Source organism: Heliconius melpomene, chromosome 13 (assembly GCF_056956725.1).
Source record: "Heliconius melpomene rosina isolate 202511_hmr_F chromosome 13, ASM5695672v1, whole genome shotgun sequence".
Taxonomy (NCBI): Eukaryota; Metazoa; Arthropoda; class Insecta; order Lepidoptera; family Nymphalidae; genus Heliconius; species Heliconius melpomene.
Window position 1 is genome coordinate 638,953 of NC_140401.1, and position 18,651 is coordinate 657,603.

At 33.5% G+C, this 18,651-nt stretch overlaps 1 protein-coding gene across 5 annotated transcripts in view; it reads right to left on the reverse strand.

The window, feature by feature from the left end:
• LOC146532376 (QRFP-like peptide receptor) overlaps nt 1-15,147 on the reverse strand; it is a 93,553-nt gene extending 78,406 nt beyond the window's left edge. For 2 of the 5 annotated variants that reach the window (XM_085196515.1, XM_085196519.1), the window contains exons 1-2: nt 14,927-15,141; nt 8,322-8,646 (exon numbers count right to left, since the gene is read on the reverse strand). In XM_085196515.1, the coding sequence (XP_085052641.1) occupies nt 8,322-8,518 (197 nt within the window). In that variant the 5' untranslated portion in view covers nt 8,519-8,646; nt 14,927-15,141. Of the gene's footprint in view, nt 1-8,321; nt 8,647-14,926 lie in introns of all 5 variants that reach the window. The other 3 variants (XM_085196517.1, XM_085196516.1, XM_085196518.1) reach the window with 3 other exon arrangements.
• Between the last annotated feature and the right edge of the window lie 3,504 nt (nt 15,148-18,651).

Sequence of the window (18,651 nt, forward strand, 5' to 3'; positions counted from 1 at the left end):
TATTTTGAAACGTATCAAAATATTTAATACGTTCTCGTACCTTCTTTATAGTAAAACAACCCCACACATAAGTTATCAAATATTCCAACTATTCTCCACAACCTCAAGTCAGTTTACCTCGAAACCTCGAACAACTAAGATGTTGTGTACAAACCCTACTTGACGTCTCCTCATTGTTTATGCTAAGACCCTTGGGATAAACAACCTAGCTCTATATGCAATAGCCAAAGGGAACCTAATGTTAAGATACTTCCCACTTTTTATTTATTTTTTAAGATATCGCGTGTTCAGTGGCAGTACTCAACACCACAGAGCTGGAATAGAAAATATTTCAGAATCTCACTGCCCAACATCGGCCCCTATAGGTATTACGTTTGAATAAAAAACCTTATCATGTTCCTAAATAAGGAACCACCAACGACTATCGTACTTACAATTATGTATTGCTCCACTGCACCACCATGGTGTCAACCAGACTAGTACTAATTTAACTAAGGGTCCTCTCATTACTTATGCTAAGACCCACGGGACAGATGTATAGAGGAATATATTAATACAAGAGAAAGGACAATCTTTTTTCATCTGAATGAATCCTTTTACGTGTTTTCTATTTGCATTCACTTTACTGGTAAAGAATACTAAGTTTTGTTTATTTTTTGTTAGTTTTGTTTCGTTTAAGAGGGTATCTGCGAAAATGAAAGAGTATTATATTGTTTGAATAGGGTAAGGTTGTTACAATTCACTCCTATTTGAGTATTATTAAAAATTACTACATAGAACTTCTAAAACGTATTATCTTCGTTAGAATATAATACTAAATTTGTAATAAAACAAACATACACCTTCTTAAATATTCTAGATCTAAACCTTAGCCTTTATCTATGTAACCTACTGAGCACTTGTGCTTTCTTGCTCTGGTAATAACTCTCTTAATGGAAACGGGAAAGACAGAAATGTATTGTAACACTAGATCCCCAGGTTCATTCTACTTACGCTGGTGTTTTCGAAATAAAGAGTGAAGCTAAATTAAAATCAATAAAAAAGCATGTTCACCTTGTAATTCATGAAAATATTAGAACTCTACTGTATTAAAATGCTGGCCTCTAGACACCTCGAAGACCATTTTCCACTTTTTATCTGAAGTTGATTAAGTATTCAAGGCACTCTACACCCCTGAATGGGAAGGCGTCTTAGAAATTTCTTATAGATTTTATCGACATTATGACTTTGCACCAAAATATGAAATTTTAGAGCAAAAAAAGAGAAAATGGAGATAATTGGATATTAAAATCTGATGCCTTCGCGTACCTTAATTGGGAAGTGACTGACTCTAGGTATCTATTCGGTAGGTACTCGGATGTTCCAATCTACAATATTTAATTACTACCTATATTTACTACTGCTGATCTGGTTACACAAAATAAACGAAGTCAAAGTCAAATGATTTTATTTAAAATAATAAGTTACATGCTTGATTTTTTTTGAACGTCAAATACCACTATCAATCAGTTCACTGAGGCGCGGCGTTGAGTTCCGCCACTCAATGTCTCAGATTCGTCCGCAGTTTCATGTTTTTTTTCTGTACAACAGTCTAGATAGAGGGAACCCAGGATATAGGCACTCCGTTCTCCTTGTCTACCGGAATGAGGAAATATAAGAAATTATCCTATATCTTATAAAACAAAGTCGCTTTTCGTGTCTGTCTGTTGTTTCTAACTCTTCTTCTTCTAAACCACCCAACGGATTTTGATGCGGTTTTCACCATTAAGTCGAGTGTTTTTCGTAGAAGGTTTATATGTAGTTTATTATTTGTACATTCTTATATAAATTAACATAAATACGATAAATGTGTATAAAGTCCTAGCCGTTGAGACACTTTCGCGCATGCGCAGCTTTAATGGTAAGTACTACATGAAAAAATGTACTGGAGTATTGTTCCTCTTAACAAGATCTACAAAAAAATCCGCGAGAGCATATTCGTATCTTTTAAAAATAACGTGTAGTGATAATATTTCTGTCTAAAAATAATAATTTCAATATATTTTTTATTGTGAGAGATATTTTTCCATAATGGTATTAATACTTATCCTTTAAAATACTTTATTAAATTTCTACGTTAAACGAAGATAAAATTTGCTTTTTACACTATTTCGAAATTGGGAATAGTTTTACAGAAAAACGCATTTAATTGTCGACACATCCCGTCGTTGACACGTCAGCTGTATGTTACTTAAGTTTCACTTATCTCTTACTCTCAGCATATAAATAAGTATATTAGTTACGTTGGAAATTTTATGTAGACCAAAACTGTCTTTTACTGTTTTTCATTTTAATAAGTTCTTTAGAAGTTGTTACAATATCAAAAAATCCTTGCTGCGAAACGGCTCGCCACTCGCCATGTGTCCGCCGCACTCGCCTGGCTTACAAGCATCGGTGGTTCAGTGGTAGAATGCTCGCCGGCCACGCGGGCGCCCCCGGGTTCGATTCCCGGCTGATGCATTCTATTTAATTTTCCTCACAGGCAGCCACGTAGTGCTTGCTTTTCATCAGGGACAGACCCTCTTCCCTCTTTACCCTCTTCATCATTAACCACAAGCTCGAAAAAAAAAAACCCGCCTGTCTCTATAGCAACGAAGATTTAGATGCGTTTGCACGTATTGGATAATTGGAGTTGAATGTATTATTTCAGCGCGATATATTTGTAGTAAAAGCCAGTAGTAAAAGCGGGCGAAGCCGCAAGAGGGTCGCTAGTATAAGAATATAATGATCCCCCGAGTGAGAATCGAACCCACAACCGTTGCGTTTGCAATCGGACCCAGTCCCACTGCGCCGCAACCGCTTCAATTATTTGGACATTGTATTTTATATCCAAGCAACGTCTTTCAGTTGTGCATCAATGTTATTTTGCGTATATTCTCGTAAATATATTAAATTTATGCAAGAGACAGTGTTTGTTAAACATGTCCCATGCCACCTGCTACAAGAGCATCTTATTGTGAAATTTTGTACAAATTTCCTTATCCAAGAATAATACAACGAACAATTATTATTATGTTGTATATAATACATAGATATACAGGAACACACCTACTACTAAACTACTTTAATAAAAAAAAGGAATTTCAAAATCCAATCTTCCAATAAATAAAAAATCCAATATATAAAGATAGATCTCCTAAAAAATCTTGAAGATGTTAAGCTATCTGCAGGATAAAGCGTAAAGCTTAGAAAATGTATTTTAAAAATAAAAAACAGGCCAACAATTATGCTAAACGATTATAATTTTCATACAAAACTTTATGTTTTCATATCCACAACATATTTGCCAAATGTCGTATTTACCATGTCGCGGCGTTCCTTGCATAAATCTTCGACTTGTCGAACTGTCGTAGTTTCGCAGACTGGAAGAAGTTTTATCGTACCCATAATGTGAAGCACAAGACTTTGGAAACTAAAGTTAACATACAGCTTATTTTTGAGCTTGAACTATTCTTGGACCAAAACGATATATAAAAAGATTAATTTACAGATTGATTTTGTATCTCATACATCTTGAAAAAAGACACGTTTACTCGTAGTTCAACGCCACAAAGTTTACCGAATATAATAAAAAAATCGATCTAACCGCTCCCCCGAACGTGAAATGAAGCCACAACCATCACGTATATATTCGTCAGTCATTCCCACAGCGCCACTACAGCCTCTGTAAGCGTTCAACCAAAACGCACCGCGTTAACTTGTTAGTACAAATTAGTTCAAGAAGAAACGTTTTGGAATTCATCCAAGTATGTGGAAATTAATTAATAGTTATATAAGTAATTTGTAGCTTGTATTATAAACACAACATTAGTCAAAGTCAAAATTTAAATTGACATAATAATGCAAAGGAATAATAATAATGAAGCAAAGTGCGTGTTAAGTTCCGGCACTCAACACATAACGCATCCTGAGGACCCAGATACCCAGGTTCTCCTTGCTTCGTGCAAAATACAGCGTGAAGCTAAAAAAACTGAAAAATATTAAAATCCTTACGCACATTTAATCAAGCTACAAATTCTATATTCTTTTAAAAACAAAAATTGTGAACTTTTATAATAATAGCAAACTTTTGTGTATCGACGTAACTTAAGCACTTTAAGCTATATTTTAATCAAGTAACTATAACAGTTTATTAGTCGTACAATTACACAGTTACTTTGTGGTGTTTGGCAACAGCTCCTACCTCACGCCTACACTGCGGCCGTTTAAGGTGTATACATACGTATGCAATACTGTAGTAACTTAAACTATAATTATCAACATTTCTTTGCCCTAGTAAATACCTTTAAGGTCTTTAGATAGTTCCCCTTTATTATTTACATAAAATATAACAAGCAATGCTTTAAGAATTTTGCGGAAAGTGGGAGTGTCTTCACACTAGATGCCCAGGTTCCGTCTTCCTATCCTACTACGTATTCCCTACTAGTGGGATACATCGTGAAGCTCAAAAAAATCAATCTAACAAGTTTTTTTATTACAAGCAAAAATCGAACCAATAGCCTTGACTGCAATAACATTCAACAAATATAGCCACTACGTCAAACAACTGATAATATTAGTAATATAGACGCTACATATGTATTTACTCAATGATTTATTGTGATATTGATAAGTTTCATTCTGATATTTCAGTAATCCTCTGAGCTGTAATTACTTATTTAGGCTCACAGAAGATAAAAAAATCTCTTTATTACTCTAATTTATAGTGATTAAACTTATACGTAAAATCAGCATTTTGGTTGTCAAATATTATTAGTAAATTACGTTTATATCACGATTAAGAAATGCATAATAAAAATTTAAGGAATAATAATAAGATTCTCTCTGCTAATCAAAAAAGCTGAAGAAGCGCGAAGCTGGAAAAGAACAGTCATATAATATTCCATTCCCATCTTAATGCTTCCTTCTCCACTTGCCGCTGAACCCGCGCTTTACTTCGTCACCAGAGGGAAGAAATGAAAACATAAAATATTTCCTCCCCCCGAGCGGAAACCTGTACTGGGCCGAGGCGGCTTATTTATTCTTGTTATATAAAAAGAAAATTGACACTTTGAAGCATGACACGTCACGCCCCAATAAGAAGCATCACATGTCTCTTGATTTGTTGAAATGAATATTTCATATTTTAACATTTCAAAGCTTTTTTCTTTTTCCTTTACCTTCTAAGTAACTAAATGAAAAGTGACATTCGCAAATAAAGGAAGATCGAATGTCACACTATGTAAAGGTATAGACAGTCAGTGAGCGCAACAGTTGTAGGTTCGATTCCCACTCGAGAGAATGAATTATTTATATTTCCTTGCTGTGGCACAAAGGCGATGCGCAGCATTGAGTTCTCCCACTCAACACGCAAAAAATATAAAATGAGCTTAATTTTAAAAAGCTTAAAAAGATTTACCAAGCAATTAGATTTGATGTAATGAAATGTTTTAAAAGCCAACCAACGTGTTTTGTAAACTTATTAACGTCGTTTATATGAGACCGGAAGGAGCTTAATGAACGAAAATTAATTTAAAGATTAGATGCGCTTTGAAAGGTACACTGTGAAAGGTATATTGTTATAATATTGAGGATAATATTTTTTTGTACTTAATTTTGTAATTAAAGAGCGCTGTTTCACTGTGAGACGACGTGAGAGTACTCGTAATTGTTATAGGTTCGATACCCACTCATTGTAGTACTATTAATTCAGCTTCATATAGCAGACAAAACAAATCACAAAGGGGGTCTAGTGTTAAGACATTCCATTCTCTCTTCTCGCGGAAAAACATTGCGTGTTGAGTGGCGGAACTCAACGGTTTGCTTTGTCTTGTTACTATAGGCAAAATATGTAGTAAAAGAAAGTCTTTGTGTAATATCGACAGTCAATAAAAACCGTTTTTGTTCCACAATATCTCCGCACTTGACCTACAAAACATTGAAATCGCAGTGAGAAACGATCCAACAATTAAATGTACGCTTTGCATTACGTAATACGAGGATTTATTATAAATCTTATTATATTCTCCTAAAGGAAGAAAAATGTGCATTTCCTATATTTAAGAGGACTTTTATTTAAATGACCTCTTTGTGTAGTAGTTAGTGAATATGGCAGTTAATTTTCAGATCAGTTATGCGCTCGATTATAACGTTAGATACAGTAGTTTCCCTTATTTTAATATAGATGCAACTGCTACTGTCAGTGCTCCATTCTACGTCGTCATTCTAAGTTCCAGAAATTTTGTTTTATATGTCGTACTTTAAAACCGCACTTTGTGGTAATACCGGAGTAAATAAACAAAAATAGATCGTTCCCCCGAATGGAAATCGAATCTATAATTATAGCGTTTACACACACATATATATATATATATATATAATGTTTTATTAAATACTTTTCGTATTATATATCTTAATCCGATAGAATAATCCACACACAAAGAGATAGACAGAGTGTATCGTTACTAATTCATTTGTTTGTATTGTACCTTAGTCTTAAAGAGTCTCAATAGTAAATTTAATAAAAGTATTAGGTGAAACAAATGCTTGCAATATAAATAAAATATAAAGGCGTCGTGGATGTAAGTTCGATTCCCACGTGCAGAACTTATACATTTCAAATTTTCATTTCCTCGTTACTAGATATAACTAACCAACGCCACGCATTTCCACGTTACGAACTCGTTACTACCGTTACCCTTAATCCATAGATTAATGCATGTAAACTGAAAATTTAGACTAATTCAAAGGTATTTAAATACTAATTATAATAGGTTTTGAGTGTCAATTTCCATCAAAATTAATACATTATTATTATTTGTGTATTATACGTTCTATATAGAGGCTACATACATAAGGATTTTAACCGGAAGAAATCTCATCACAGAGCTTATCATTGGCCAAACGGATTATCCGGGGCCGTTAATATGACTAAATTGACCCAATTTGCGAACGTTGTTGACACTTGAAATATATTATAACCATTCCTCCTATGTTCGAATGGAATATTTAATATTTTCATTTTCATTAACACGAAGCAAAGGGCATCAGAAAGTGCGGCATGGAAATATCTCAATGGGATCAAGTTCTCTCAAGTTCTGTCTGCCTATCTTGCTAAGGGAAAAAAATAAAAAACGATATCGAACCCAGAACGTTTGGCACAGTTAAGACGCCATTCTAATACTCCACAACAACCTTAACTACAAATAATATAATACACACAAATGTTATAATAAATCTTTTTAAGAAAATTTAGACAGGATATCAACACCGAAAATATCGAAATACGATTCGAAACGCACTTTGCGTGGCTTCAGTATTTCTTTTGTTTCTCGTATTACCTATATAAGGAGGAAATTGAGGCTGAGGCACTGCAACTCTACGAAAATTAAATTTATCTACCTTTTTAGCATAGTTGATATATGTTGTTTATATACATACGATGGTTGTGCGTTTGGATGCTGTTTCACTTTGCGTTTTCAAGTTTTCGGAACATTGTATATTAAGTGGCATAGTTAAACGCCGCGCCGGGCCTGTCTTGTTACCAGAGCTAGGATGGAAATAATTCATTTCTACAAGTGGGAGTCGAACTGTCGCCTTTACATTCCGGCGATGTGCCAGCCTTATTTCATTATATTTTATTCCGCTTCATTTTTTGTCTTTCATAATAAAATATAACAGACCTAAATAAATATTTTTTCAACTAGCAAGTAGGTGTTTATCTTCCAATTTTTTAATAATACTACCACGCTTTTAATATAAAAATATTCATTAATTTAATTATAAGAAGACAAACAGCAAATGAAACATAAAAAAATTACAAAAAATAATACACTGCAAATTTATATTTATTCAAAGGCACTTAAGTTATAACTATAGTCTTTGAGCTTCTAAGCTTAATTAAAATAAAGAACGTCATCTTTAAACATGAAGAAATCCCATCAAGTAGCTTATTATTCACCAGCAATGAGATTCAATTTCCCGAAGGCGACACTATTAAAATCGTTTTAGAGGAGCTCACTCCGTGGAGGCCAGAGGGACCCCTCGAGCCTCTGGGTAAGTTGCATTCCAAAGGAAGTCGGTGAATCTGTTGAATGCTAAGAATATTCTTGTCCATGTATTAGTAACGGCCAAAACCTTATACAGTAAAACGACCATACAAATTTTATACATATTTACAAAATAAATTAAATTTATCCTCCTGGTTTAAATATTTTCTAAATTAGGATAAAATAATAGATAAAAGTAATCTAATAATTTCTAGTAATTTATACCAAAAAAAAATATTAAATAACTAAACTTACCTCCTCATATACTGGAACTTGATCACTATAAAGATGAGCAGCGTATTAGCAGATAGCGACGCCGTCAGCACCGCCACATACAGAACTATTATAACGACATCTGGGTTGTAGAACACATCCAGGTCCATGGAGGTCACTCCCCAGAGCTCACTCTCGTTGGCCATCCCCATAGAGGTATTGGGGCTCTTTAAAGGCATTTCTTTTGTTATTTCACTTAAATTTCATATTTATGTTTGTCTCTTTTATTTTATTGACTGTGAGTCACTTTTCTTATGTAATGTCCAGTAGTTCATATTTTTTGTTTTCTGTATTTTTCGATCGATTTCTAAAAAGTATTTTGTGAATTTAGAAGTTTGCACTTAAAAAATAATTTATACGGAAGTAAAAATGCTTATTTTTAAATAGCAGGTTAAGTAGGTAAGGATACCACATAGTATGAAGTTACTCTATTCCTCACATTTCACCCAATTTTTGAGACTATTGAGTGTTAAAACGGCACACCACCGGACATTCGCTTTGGTGGAGGAAATAATAATAATTGATTTCCCTAAGCGGGAATAGAACCCACAAGCACCGCGTTTAAAGTCACATATATGCTACTGTATTTTATTTAGCTTAAACAATGATTTGCCTTTGATTATAAAATAATGTGGTGGGACTCAACGCCGAGCTTTGACTAAATAATTTACATGGATGGTATGTATGTAGAAACTTTCTAAGAACGCTACTATAGCGAAATAGCTTGCTTTAGCTGCAAGCAATATGTGTACTTCATCATAATTAGCGGTTTGCATTATTACGTAACAAACGAATATATTAAATAGCTTTGTTTAACTTCACGTTGTATCCCGCACATAGCAGGGTAAGCAGGGGGAAGCCGGGAACCAAATGATAAAGACACATCTATTCTTGAACTACTGCGTGTTGATTAGCAAAATTCAGTGGCGGAACTTAACGCCGACAATCAATATAATATCTTAAAACAAATATTTTTTGCTGCTATAATATGAATGTCTATATTTTATATTAATATTATAAGGTTTAACAGTTTATATGGTTGAGCTCAATAATCCGTAGAACGCATTGCAAAACTTTTGCCTTGGATAATCTATTTATTGCGTTAATATATTGACTATATTGATTGTTCCTATATAACTCACAGTAGATTAGAGCTGTATTTGTAAAGCACTCTTAACTGTGAGATTGCTCTCAAGCTCGATCTCAAAGCTGAGAGCGATTTATGCGAGCTCAAGTGCATAAATAAATATATACCTCACAATTTTTTCCATTTACCTACATTTACTGAGCCGAAAAACTTGGTGGATGCGGCGATACATTATCTCTTAATTGCACAAAAACGACAACTATTTTAAGTGATGCGCCAACAAATTATATATACCTAGATATACTGTATGCATTCTGGCTCGTCGAATTTAGCTACAACCTGCAATGTCTCTAAATGAATATAAATTACAGACATTCAATTATTAATTTGTTTGTTTGGTTTGTGTGAGTAAGCTAGGCTGGGCACCTAGTGTCAAGACACTTCGTTCCATATTTTCGAGACGTTGTTATTGAATTACTACTTATTAATTACTTATTGCCACATTAGTCTTGTTAATAACATACGAGAAAAATAAATTAATTCATTCTCCGAGTGGGAATTGACTCCACTATCGTAGCGCTTACAGTCACACGCCGTACTGCTAAATGACGAAGGTCTCAAAAAGAAAAAAATAAAGAAAAAAATGTCATTAACACCGATTAAGTACCTATTAAGTATAATTATAATTATCTAGTAATCTACTAAAACTATTCAACATTAACCTTTTATCGACTCAGTGAAAGTTTTGAATAAGTCTAATTATAAGCACTGACAGTTGTAAAATGAGTTTAAAGCTTACCCGGACCCTCATCGTACTTAGAACCCTAATTAGTATAATTTAAAATTGTTTACATTTTTAATTATTTTCTTATTTTTAGCTTTACGCTGTATCCTGCCTGGGGACCTAGTGTTAAAACACTTCCATTCCCCATTTTCTGCCAAATTTGTAGTATATCGACGACATTATAACTAACATTTTAAACAAATAATGTCTTTTTATTATTTTTTTTATGATATTTTCATATATTTTCTGTGTCATGTGATACAAAGAAAAGAAAATTCAAACATATATTTTGAACAGGAGCGAAAGTAAACGCAAAGTGGGAAACGCAAGTGTCTCAAGGTGAACAGAGTGTCTTAACACTAGGTTCTCGTGTTGCCTCTACCACTGAAACAGCGTGAAACAAAAAAAAATACATAAAAGACATACATATATCATGGCCGTCTACGAGAGAGTTACTACCAAAACATTCCGTTCTCCACTTATTTAAAGACTCCCGGCCATGTCTTAATGGCAATATTATACAATAACTACTTATAAATAGTTGTAGACAACTCCTGTATTTACGCGACAAACATCTCTGAAGTATTTGATTGATTTATAGCAAGCTAAGTAAGATTGTAGTTTACAGCCGTCACGACGGTGTACTTATAGAAGTAATTAGCGAACTTAAGTCAAACGATATCTAAAGTTGTCTGCAACTTCATTAAATGTCACTGTTTTCGATTTTACCTATCATTTTGTATATAATCTATACACACTTAATATTATAAAGCAGTAGTGTTTGGTCACTTTAAAAACAAAGTTATTTTGGAAAAAAAGCAGACCACCAAATAGAATTTTTAAAATAGATTTTTTTTTATCACCGTATAGAATCATTGTATTTGTGGTCCATCTCTCTTTATCTACGTCTAACAATATACTTTTTCTCAAGAACGTGTATAACTAACTAACTACACATCAAGCTGTTACACAAAACAAAAACATTACAAAACGTATAAACATAAAAATAGAGTTTTTAACTTACTTTTTAGACGCTTAGTAGAAAATATAATTCATAATAAAAATGAATCATAGAAAAACATATAAAAAGCAGGAAACGTCCGCTCTGCCATTAAAGAATGTCGACAGAATTTTTATTGTTTGAGGTCGTAAATCTCATAAACTATAGTTTGGCAACGAAAACCATTGACTAGAAACACACATATCTTAGAAATCATTTACCCAAAATTATAGTACGATGAAAGTAGTGTTAAGACACTCCGTCCCCTATCTACTGCCCAAGTTTCGAGACTACCTGTCCTTGCCTCGTTACCAGAGCAAGGAAATGAAAATACTGAATGTTTCATTTCCTGGATCGAGAATCGAACTCGAACCGAACCTATCGTGTGCTTTTACTACTTTTGTGTATATGTTTTAAATGGTCAATTTTTTTATTAACTTACACTTGCTCAAGCCACGCATCTTAATCGTAAATAACTACTATAGTAGTATATTCTCATAAAGACTCCCCATAACGCAGTCCGGCACTCAAGTCATTGTGCTTAATCTATACTAATATAATAAAGCGGAAGAGTTTGTTTGTTTGTTTGTTTGTTTGTTTGTTTGTTTGTTTGTTTGTTTGTTTGTTTGTTTGAACGCTAAGATCTCTGGATCTACTGGTCTGATTTACATTGTTTTTGTTTTGTATAAAAGCTGCATTCTTCAGAAGTGCTATAGGCTATATAACATTACATTACACATATAAACTAATATATTTTAAAGTACTTTCTAATTTGACATGCAATTTATTCTGCCATGTTAATAACAACCGTCGCGTCGCTACGCAACCGGTACCGCGACATTTTGATATTCATCCTTATGAAGTTTGATAAATAATTAAGGAGATGTCACTTCGAAACGACCTAGCCTTCGGGCGGCATAGTATGAGTATGACCGACGCGAAAATATTCTTATAGTTTAAGCAGGCGTAGCCGCGTCCGGGTCCACTAGTGTATTATATCCGCAATAAAACTTCTTTATACATTTCTTTTATTTTCATGTATTTCCATAATTTGTGATCTACAATAGAAAAGCAAACTAACTTTGTTCTCTGGTTTAAATAAAAGATGATCATAACGATATATACAAGTCATATTTTTTATAAAAGCGTGGCGTTGAGTTCCGCAACCTACACGCAATGTCTTAGAGGAGTGTATTTAGATTATATTTTTTTTCCGCTTTAGAAGAAAAAGCATGGCGTTAAGTTTCTTCACTAAAAACTAAATTTCTTAATAATTGAGGGAAAAGTAGTATTTTTTCGATAAATTGTACGGGACAACACGTTAAACTGTTTTTTTATTATTAAATACTTGTCAAATATTTAACTACAAATATTCTTTAAGCAAATATAACACACAGAAAAAACATAAAGTGGGATAGGTCGGAGAATTTAAAAAGGTAGTAAACTTAACGATCTTTTCGCCATAAAGCTAAGGTTCTAAGTACTGCTTAATAGCGTTGTGTACTACATTTTTAGGTTGCTGGTATTATACATTTGGGTGAGACTCAATTGAGGCTAAAGTCCAATGACACGATAAGTTTTGTATATACTTGTCACCTTATATATATTACACATAAATAACTCTAATCTTTTGAATATATAACGCTTCTTACAAAACTATTGGGCTGGCAAGAATGCGATTTTTTTATTTTATTGCTTAAAATCTACACAAATGTTACGGTCATTAAGCCATTATAAAATTGAAAATTGCGTTTACATTTAGTTGCACAATGTGCCACGACTAGCCCTATTGTTTTATTTGTATGCTACGCAATTTTATTTATTGTGTAAGATTAACCCTTGTCAAAAGCAAAAGTTACAGCGTTCTGATGGCTGATCTCCTTTGAAGTTGGAACCTATACGAATAAGCGTTCCCGGGTAAGCCGATTTGGATGAGAAATGGTGCAATGCGTGTTTCGTTTTAATATATAAACCAACTTCAGATAAAGTGAGCCAGCTCAAAAACTGACAATTTGGGGGGAAACATCATAGAATTCAGATTCTATGAAAAAAATTGAATTCAAACGCTAACTGCGCACCGACAACGTCGTTCTTTATATAATTACAAAAATAGCCGCACTAAATTTTCATATAGCCTGTTAAGTTAAAGTTAGTGCCTACGTGGTACCTAAGATTTGCCGACAAAGCGGTAGTAAAAACCTAAAATAGACAGCAGTAACAGAGTAAGTAACAAGTAACTAAAATTACAATCACAGAATCTGCTGGTTCAAATTGAAATTCTATTCGTATTGGATATTCCATTTATAGATGAACATTATAAGCTGTATTTCATATTCATAGTTTAAATAATAAGCCACACTATCAATAATAGGATTTTTCTCCTTCAAAATTGACTTTGATATATTACTAAAAAACACGAAAATCTTTCAATAACGTATTTGGTTTCTGTCGAGTCGTAATTCAATCATTGTAAGTAAGACTTATACATACAGCTATAAATTGCGCATCGATAAATGTAAATAGCATTATTTTACTAAGCTGCGTCAGTTCTTCTATAATAAGTTTAAAATAAGTTTCTTTTATTATTTTAGTTTCACCCTATACTGCAAACAGCAGGGTTGGTAGGTCAGAGTCCCTCATACAATTCAGTGAAGTAAGTTCTATTTCGTTTTTAAATAAAAAAAACATTATTTTACTTGAAAGAAAGCATAGCGTTGAATTTCGACACTCAACACGCCGTGTTTTAAACTCAGGCGGAGATGGGTAAATGAGCATATTATTGTTAGCAACTAGACTCCACTCATCAAGAATGAAGTGTGAGAATGAAAAATATTTCTCATTTTTACTATAATTTTGCTAAGAATTGTAAAGTATATTACGAATTTAAAATAATTCGACCGCATGGTAAAGAAAACTGTAACTTTGTAATTGATAAATTGTGATTGTAATGTGGTAGTTTTCTTTTGAATAGAGCAAATTCTTACAAAATATGTAAGAATTATACATATTTGAAAGTTTTAGATTTTTATTTTAATCCTAATTTTGAGGTGAAGGGGCACAAAGGTGTAACGCGACGGTTGTGGGTTCGATCCCCACTCGAGGAAGTGATATATTTAATTACGTTTATGTGAGTTCTGCCACCTCCAGAGTTCGGCAGAAAGTGGGGAACGGAGTGTCTTAATACTAGGTTCCCTCTGCCTACCCTGCTGCGTGCGGGATACAGCGTGAAGTTGTTTTTTTATTATTATTATTTTAATCTAAAAGGTACATACCGAATATATTTAGCTCAAGCTGTATACCGCGGGTAGGCAGAGGGTACCTACTGTTAAGGCACTCCGTTTTCATAAAGACACTCATCTCCCTAAACTAGTGAAACTAAAAATATAATAATAATGAAATAGATGTTATCGCGGGAAAGTGGCACAGTTTTTGAGTGTAAACGAGTGTAAACGCGGCGGCTGTGAATGGAATTTCCACTAGAGAAAATGAATTATTTTCATTTTCTAACTCTTGACAATCCGTCAAAGCGCTGTGTAGAGCCGCTTAATATACGCAACTTAATAGATAATGTCTCGTAAATACGACGAAAAGTTGGTGAAAAATATTTTATGTAAATCTAAATTATTTACTTTCTAATAATTTATTACTTAAAAATCTTTTGAATAATATAATAATTAATCTTATAATTAACTAAAAATATATATTATATAATTTACATATGATATAATTTTACTTCGCTCGCTCTATTCAAAAGTTCAAATTTCCTTAAAAGCTCTACAAAAAAAACACTTCACTGCACCAACCACTTACAAATATTGATTATATTTATATATACAGTATGTTTTTATTTATTAAGAAGTATTCTTAATTATTTCCTATAAGGTTATCGTAAACTTTCCCGGGATTTCTAACACGTCGTCCCGGCGCGAGATATGGCATACGACTGAAGCTCTACACAAGTTTTGTTATATATTTTTCTTACTTTTATAACTTTTATATATGAAAAAAAATATTTTAATAATAATAATATTAAACGGGAATAAATTTATTTTGTTAATCTATAAAACATATACAGTACAAGTACATAGTATTAGATAAGTTAAACGTGTTAATGTATTGAGGCAAACATGAGGCGATGGTAGTTTTGAGTTTGATCCCGAACAATAGGATGAATTATTTTTAGTATTCTTCTCCAATCAGATCAAGTGTGGCGTTAAACTCCATTTACCAAACGCGAAGTGTTTACTTACCGGCGGAAAATAGAGAACGTACTGTCTTTACACTAGCCTCCCTCTGCCTACACTGCCATCTTCGGGATTTAGCATGAAGCAAAAAACAATGATAGAATAACGGAACTACTTCCTATTTGAAACATGTAAAGACGAAAATTACCTAAGCCTTCTCTTTGTGCTATAACGATATCAAAACAACTTAAAGCTTTATTTAGCAAGTGTTTACAAGAACATGATGTATTCAAGGAAAATAATAGTGATAAAACTTGATACAAGATGAATCGTGTATATATCTACGAGTATTGTTTTAGGGTGGTGGCACAGGGGAACAATCGTATTACTCTACGTGTGAAGACAGGTTCTTCACTCTAGTTCCGAGGCAACGTCATACGCACGGCGTTGAGTTCTGCCACTCAAAGTGCAATGCCTCCTGAATTTTGTGGAAAGTTGGGAACAAAAGTGTGTGTCTTAACACTAAGTTCCCAGGGTTCCTCTGTCTACATTGCTATATGTAGGATACAGTGGGAAGCTAAAACCGTTTTCAGAGTGAATTTATAAGTCTGATCGTGAAATGAAAAGCGTAAAGCAAAACACATTTTAAAGACTCCATTAAAACTTCAACCTCAATCATAGAAATATATACAGAGAATGTCAATATACATAAAGTTGCAATTTCCACTCGGAGAGAAATAATTATTTTTATTTTCTCCCTGTGGCAACTAAACTATGGCGTTGAGTTGCGCCACTCAACTCGAAGTATCTCAAAGATTAGATTCTCTCTGCCTACGCTGCTATATATGGAATGTGCAGTTGAGCTAAATATCAATGTATAAAAACTATATTGCTAATGAAATAAAAGCTTTTTCATACGAAAACTAAATTAAATTGCTAAAAACTTCGTGCGAAATACAATAACAAAGCTTCTCTTGACAATTTATTAAGAAGTATTGTACGTGTGTATTATATTAATTTTTTTACTCAATTTCTTTATATATACTTATTATAACATTAATTATGTTATATAATAAGTTTTTGCCGTATTTGAGTTCAATAGAATCCTACGTTTGGTCAAACAAAAACTAAATATAATTTAAATATTAAAAGCAGCTTCATACAAAATATTGCTATAGAAGTTATTAGGCCTACCTCTAAATCAAGTTACTTAAATCAACTCAATCAAAAGATAGATTTTTATCAACTTTACGCTGTACCCCGCATATAGCAGGGTAGGCAGAGCTCTAGAACTGCCACACTGCTGTGTGCGGGATACAGCGTGAAGCTGAATTATAATTGTAGTTCATTTCCTACAAAACGAGTGCATACGCCAGCAATATAAAGTTTGTAAACCTTTATAAGTTGCACTTTCTGTTGAACTTGATAGGGAGTCTTCGATGAGCGAGTCGGAAAGCGAAAGGTTTCAATAAATAATTTACTTTTTTAAAAAAACATAAATATTAGGACGCGCTTCTTGGAAGCCGTCCAAGCGCTACGACCACTAAGGTGTACTTATCAAACTACCTTGACATTCGTATGCGCTTGTTACAATTTGCTTATGTTGATCGCATATCTGTTCTGCCACCCAAAGCTGATCAGAGCGCTTGGTCGGTTTTCAAAACGCGCCGCGCCGTTCCACTTGTGTACTCTTTATGGAGTATATTTTTCTTTTCTAAGACGGGAATTACACTTTAAAAAGGTTTTTTTTTAGTTAGCTAGTTGGCAGAGATAGCCTGGGAATCTAATGTTAAGACTTTCATCTCCTTGAGCGGAAATTGAAGCCACAACCCATCGCGTTTAGTCACACGCTTGTGCCCCTGCGCCACGGCTGGCGGCAAAATACGCTTCAAAGATGTTTTCAAGCGTATTTTGATATGTGACTGATATCATTTAGATTGACAAACGTAAACCTCTACCTGAAAGCTCAAAAGCTCATACAGTCACCACGAAGTAGGTCAACCACGAGTTCACGTAAAAAACACTAACACGGAATTCTATTAGAAGCTTTTAGTCTCATCACTATTGAATATAAACTTAAAGTTCTTACATGATTCATACAAAAATTTGTATGAGAATTTAATATTTTTTTATGTGTTTCTTACATATTCACACACTTATCACTTTTGTATTGGTACATAAAAAACAATTCTGTACAAAAACGTAGCAATTTCTCACTGTATTATGTTGTATAGGGTTTTTGTGTTCAGATTAATATAAGAAATAAAATAGAGACCTCTCCGAAAGAATGGTAATATTATGTAGGTATATTAATATTTATGTATAATTTTGATTTATTTATATATTTTTTTATAATTTACTTTTAGCAATGGCTTCGCCCGCATAGTCAAAGGAAAATAAGTAAGAATTGTATATGACACATTTGAAGTACCCGATGTAACTCTGACAGCAGGTAAAGTGGGTAGCGTGGATACTATGAATGGGATTTAATATAGCCTGTCGCTTTCCTTGATAAAAACTTACTACCTATCAAAAAAAATATTTGTCTAAAAGTTCATGAGATTATCAGGTTATTTAGTATAGATACGCATAAACATTTCCTCAAAGACTAGAACCCACGACCATTTAGTCATACAAGTTACAACTAAAATCTCGATTGCGTCAAATATATAATTAACGCTAATAAAAGTGCCAGCTTATTTGTGCAGTCGACACGGGCCGGTCGGACATTGGGATTATAGATAGAATGGGAATGACGCTATCACAGAACACGGTCTAATTTTGTGATAAAGCTTTTATGTCATTATTTTATTATATTTTGTCTCCGACTGCGACGAGGGCTGAAAGGAGGGTGATGTATTTAGTCGTAATATATGTATGTATGTCCTTGTAACTGTGAACTGGATTTCCTTCATGGCACGAGTGTTAATCATTAAATTAATTTAGTTGATGCAGTTGCTTTGTTTTTTTTTTCTTTTAAATGTACACAGAACAATACTAGGCTTACGTAAGTGCTACGTACAGAACGCTGCGTCGTCTTATAAATAGGCAAAGTGAACATCACCAGCCTCCCAGCGAGCACTTTACTCGCAATCGATATGTTTTTTTAGAAAATCTGTGCAGGTGTATTCAGTGACAGTCTCCTTATTTCGTATAAAAAGCATAAAGTTTACAAACACTTTTATAAAGGTAAAGTAATATTCCGGATTAAATACAACTTGATCAAGCTAAAGATTACCATAAAAGTGAATTATATG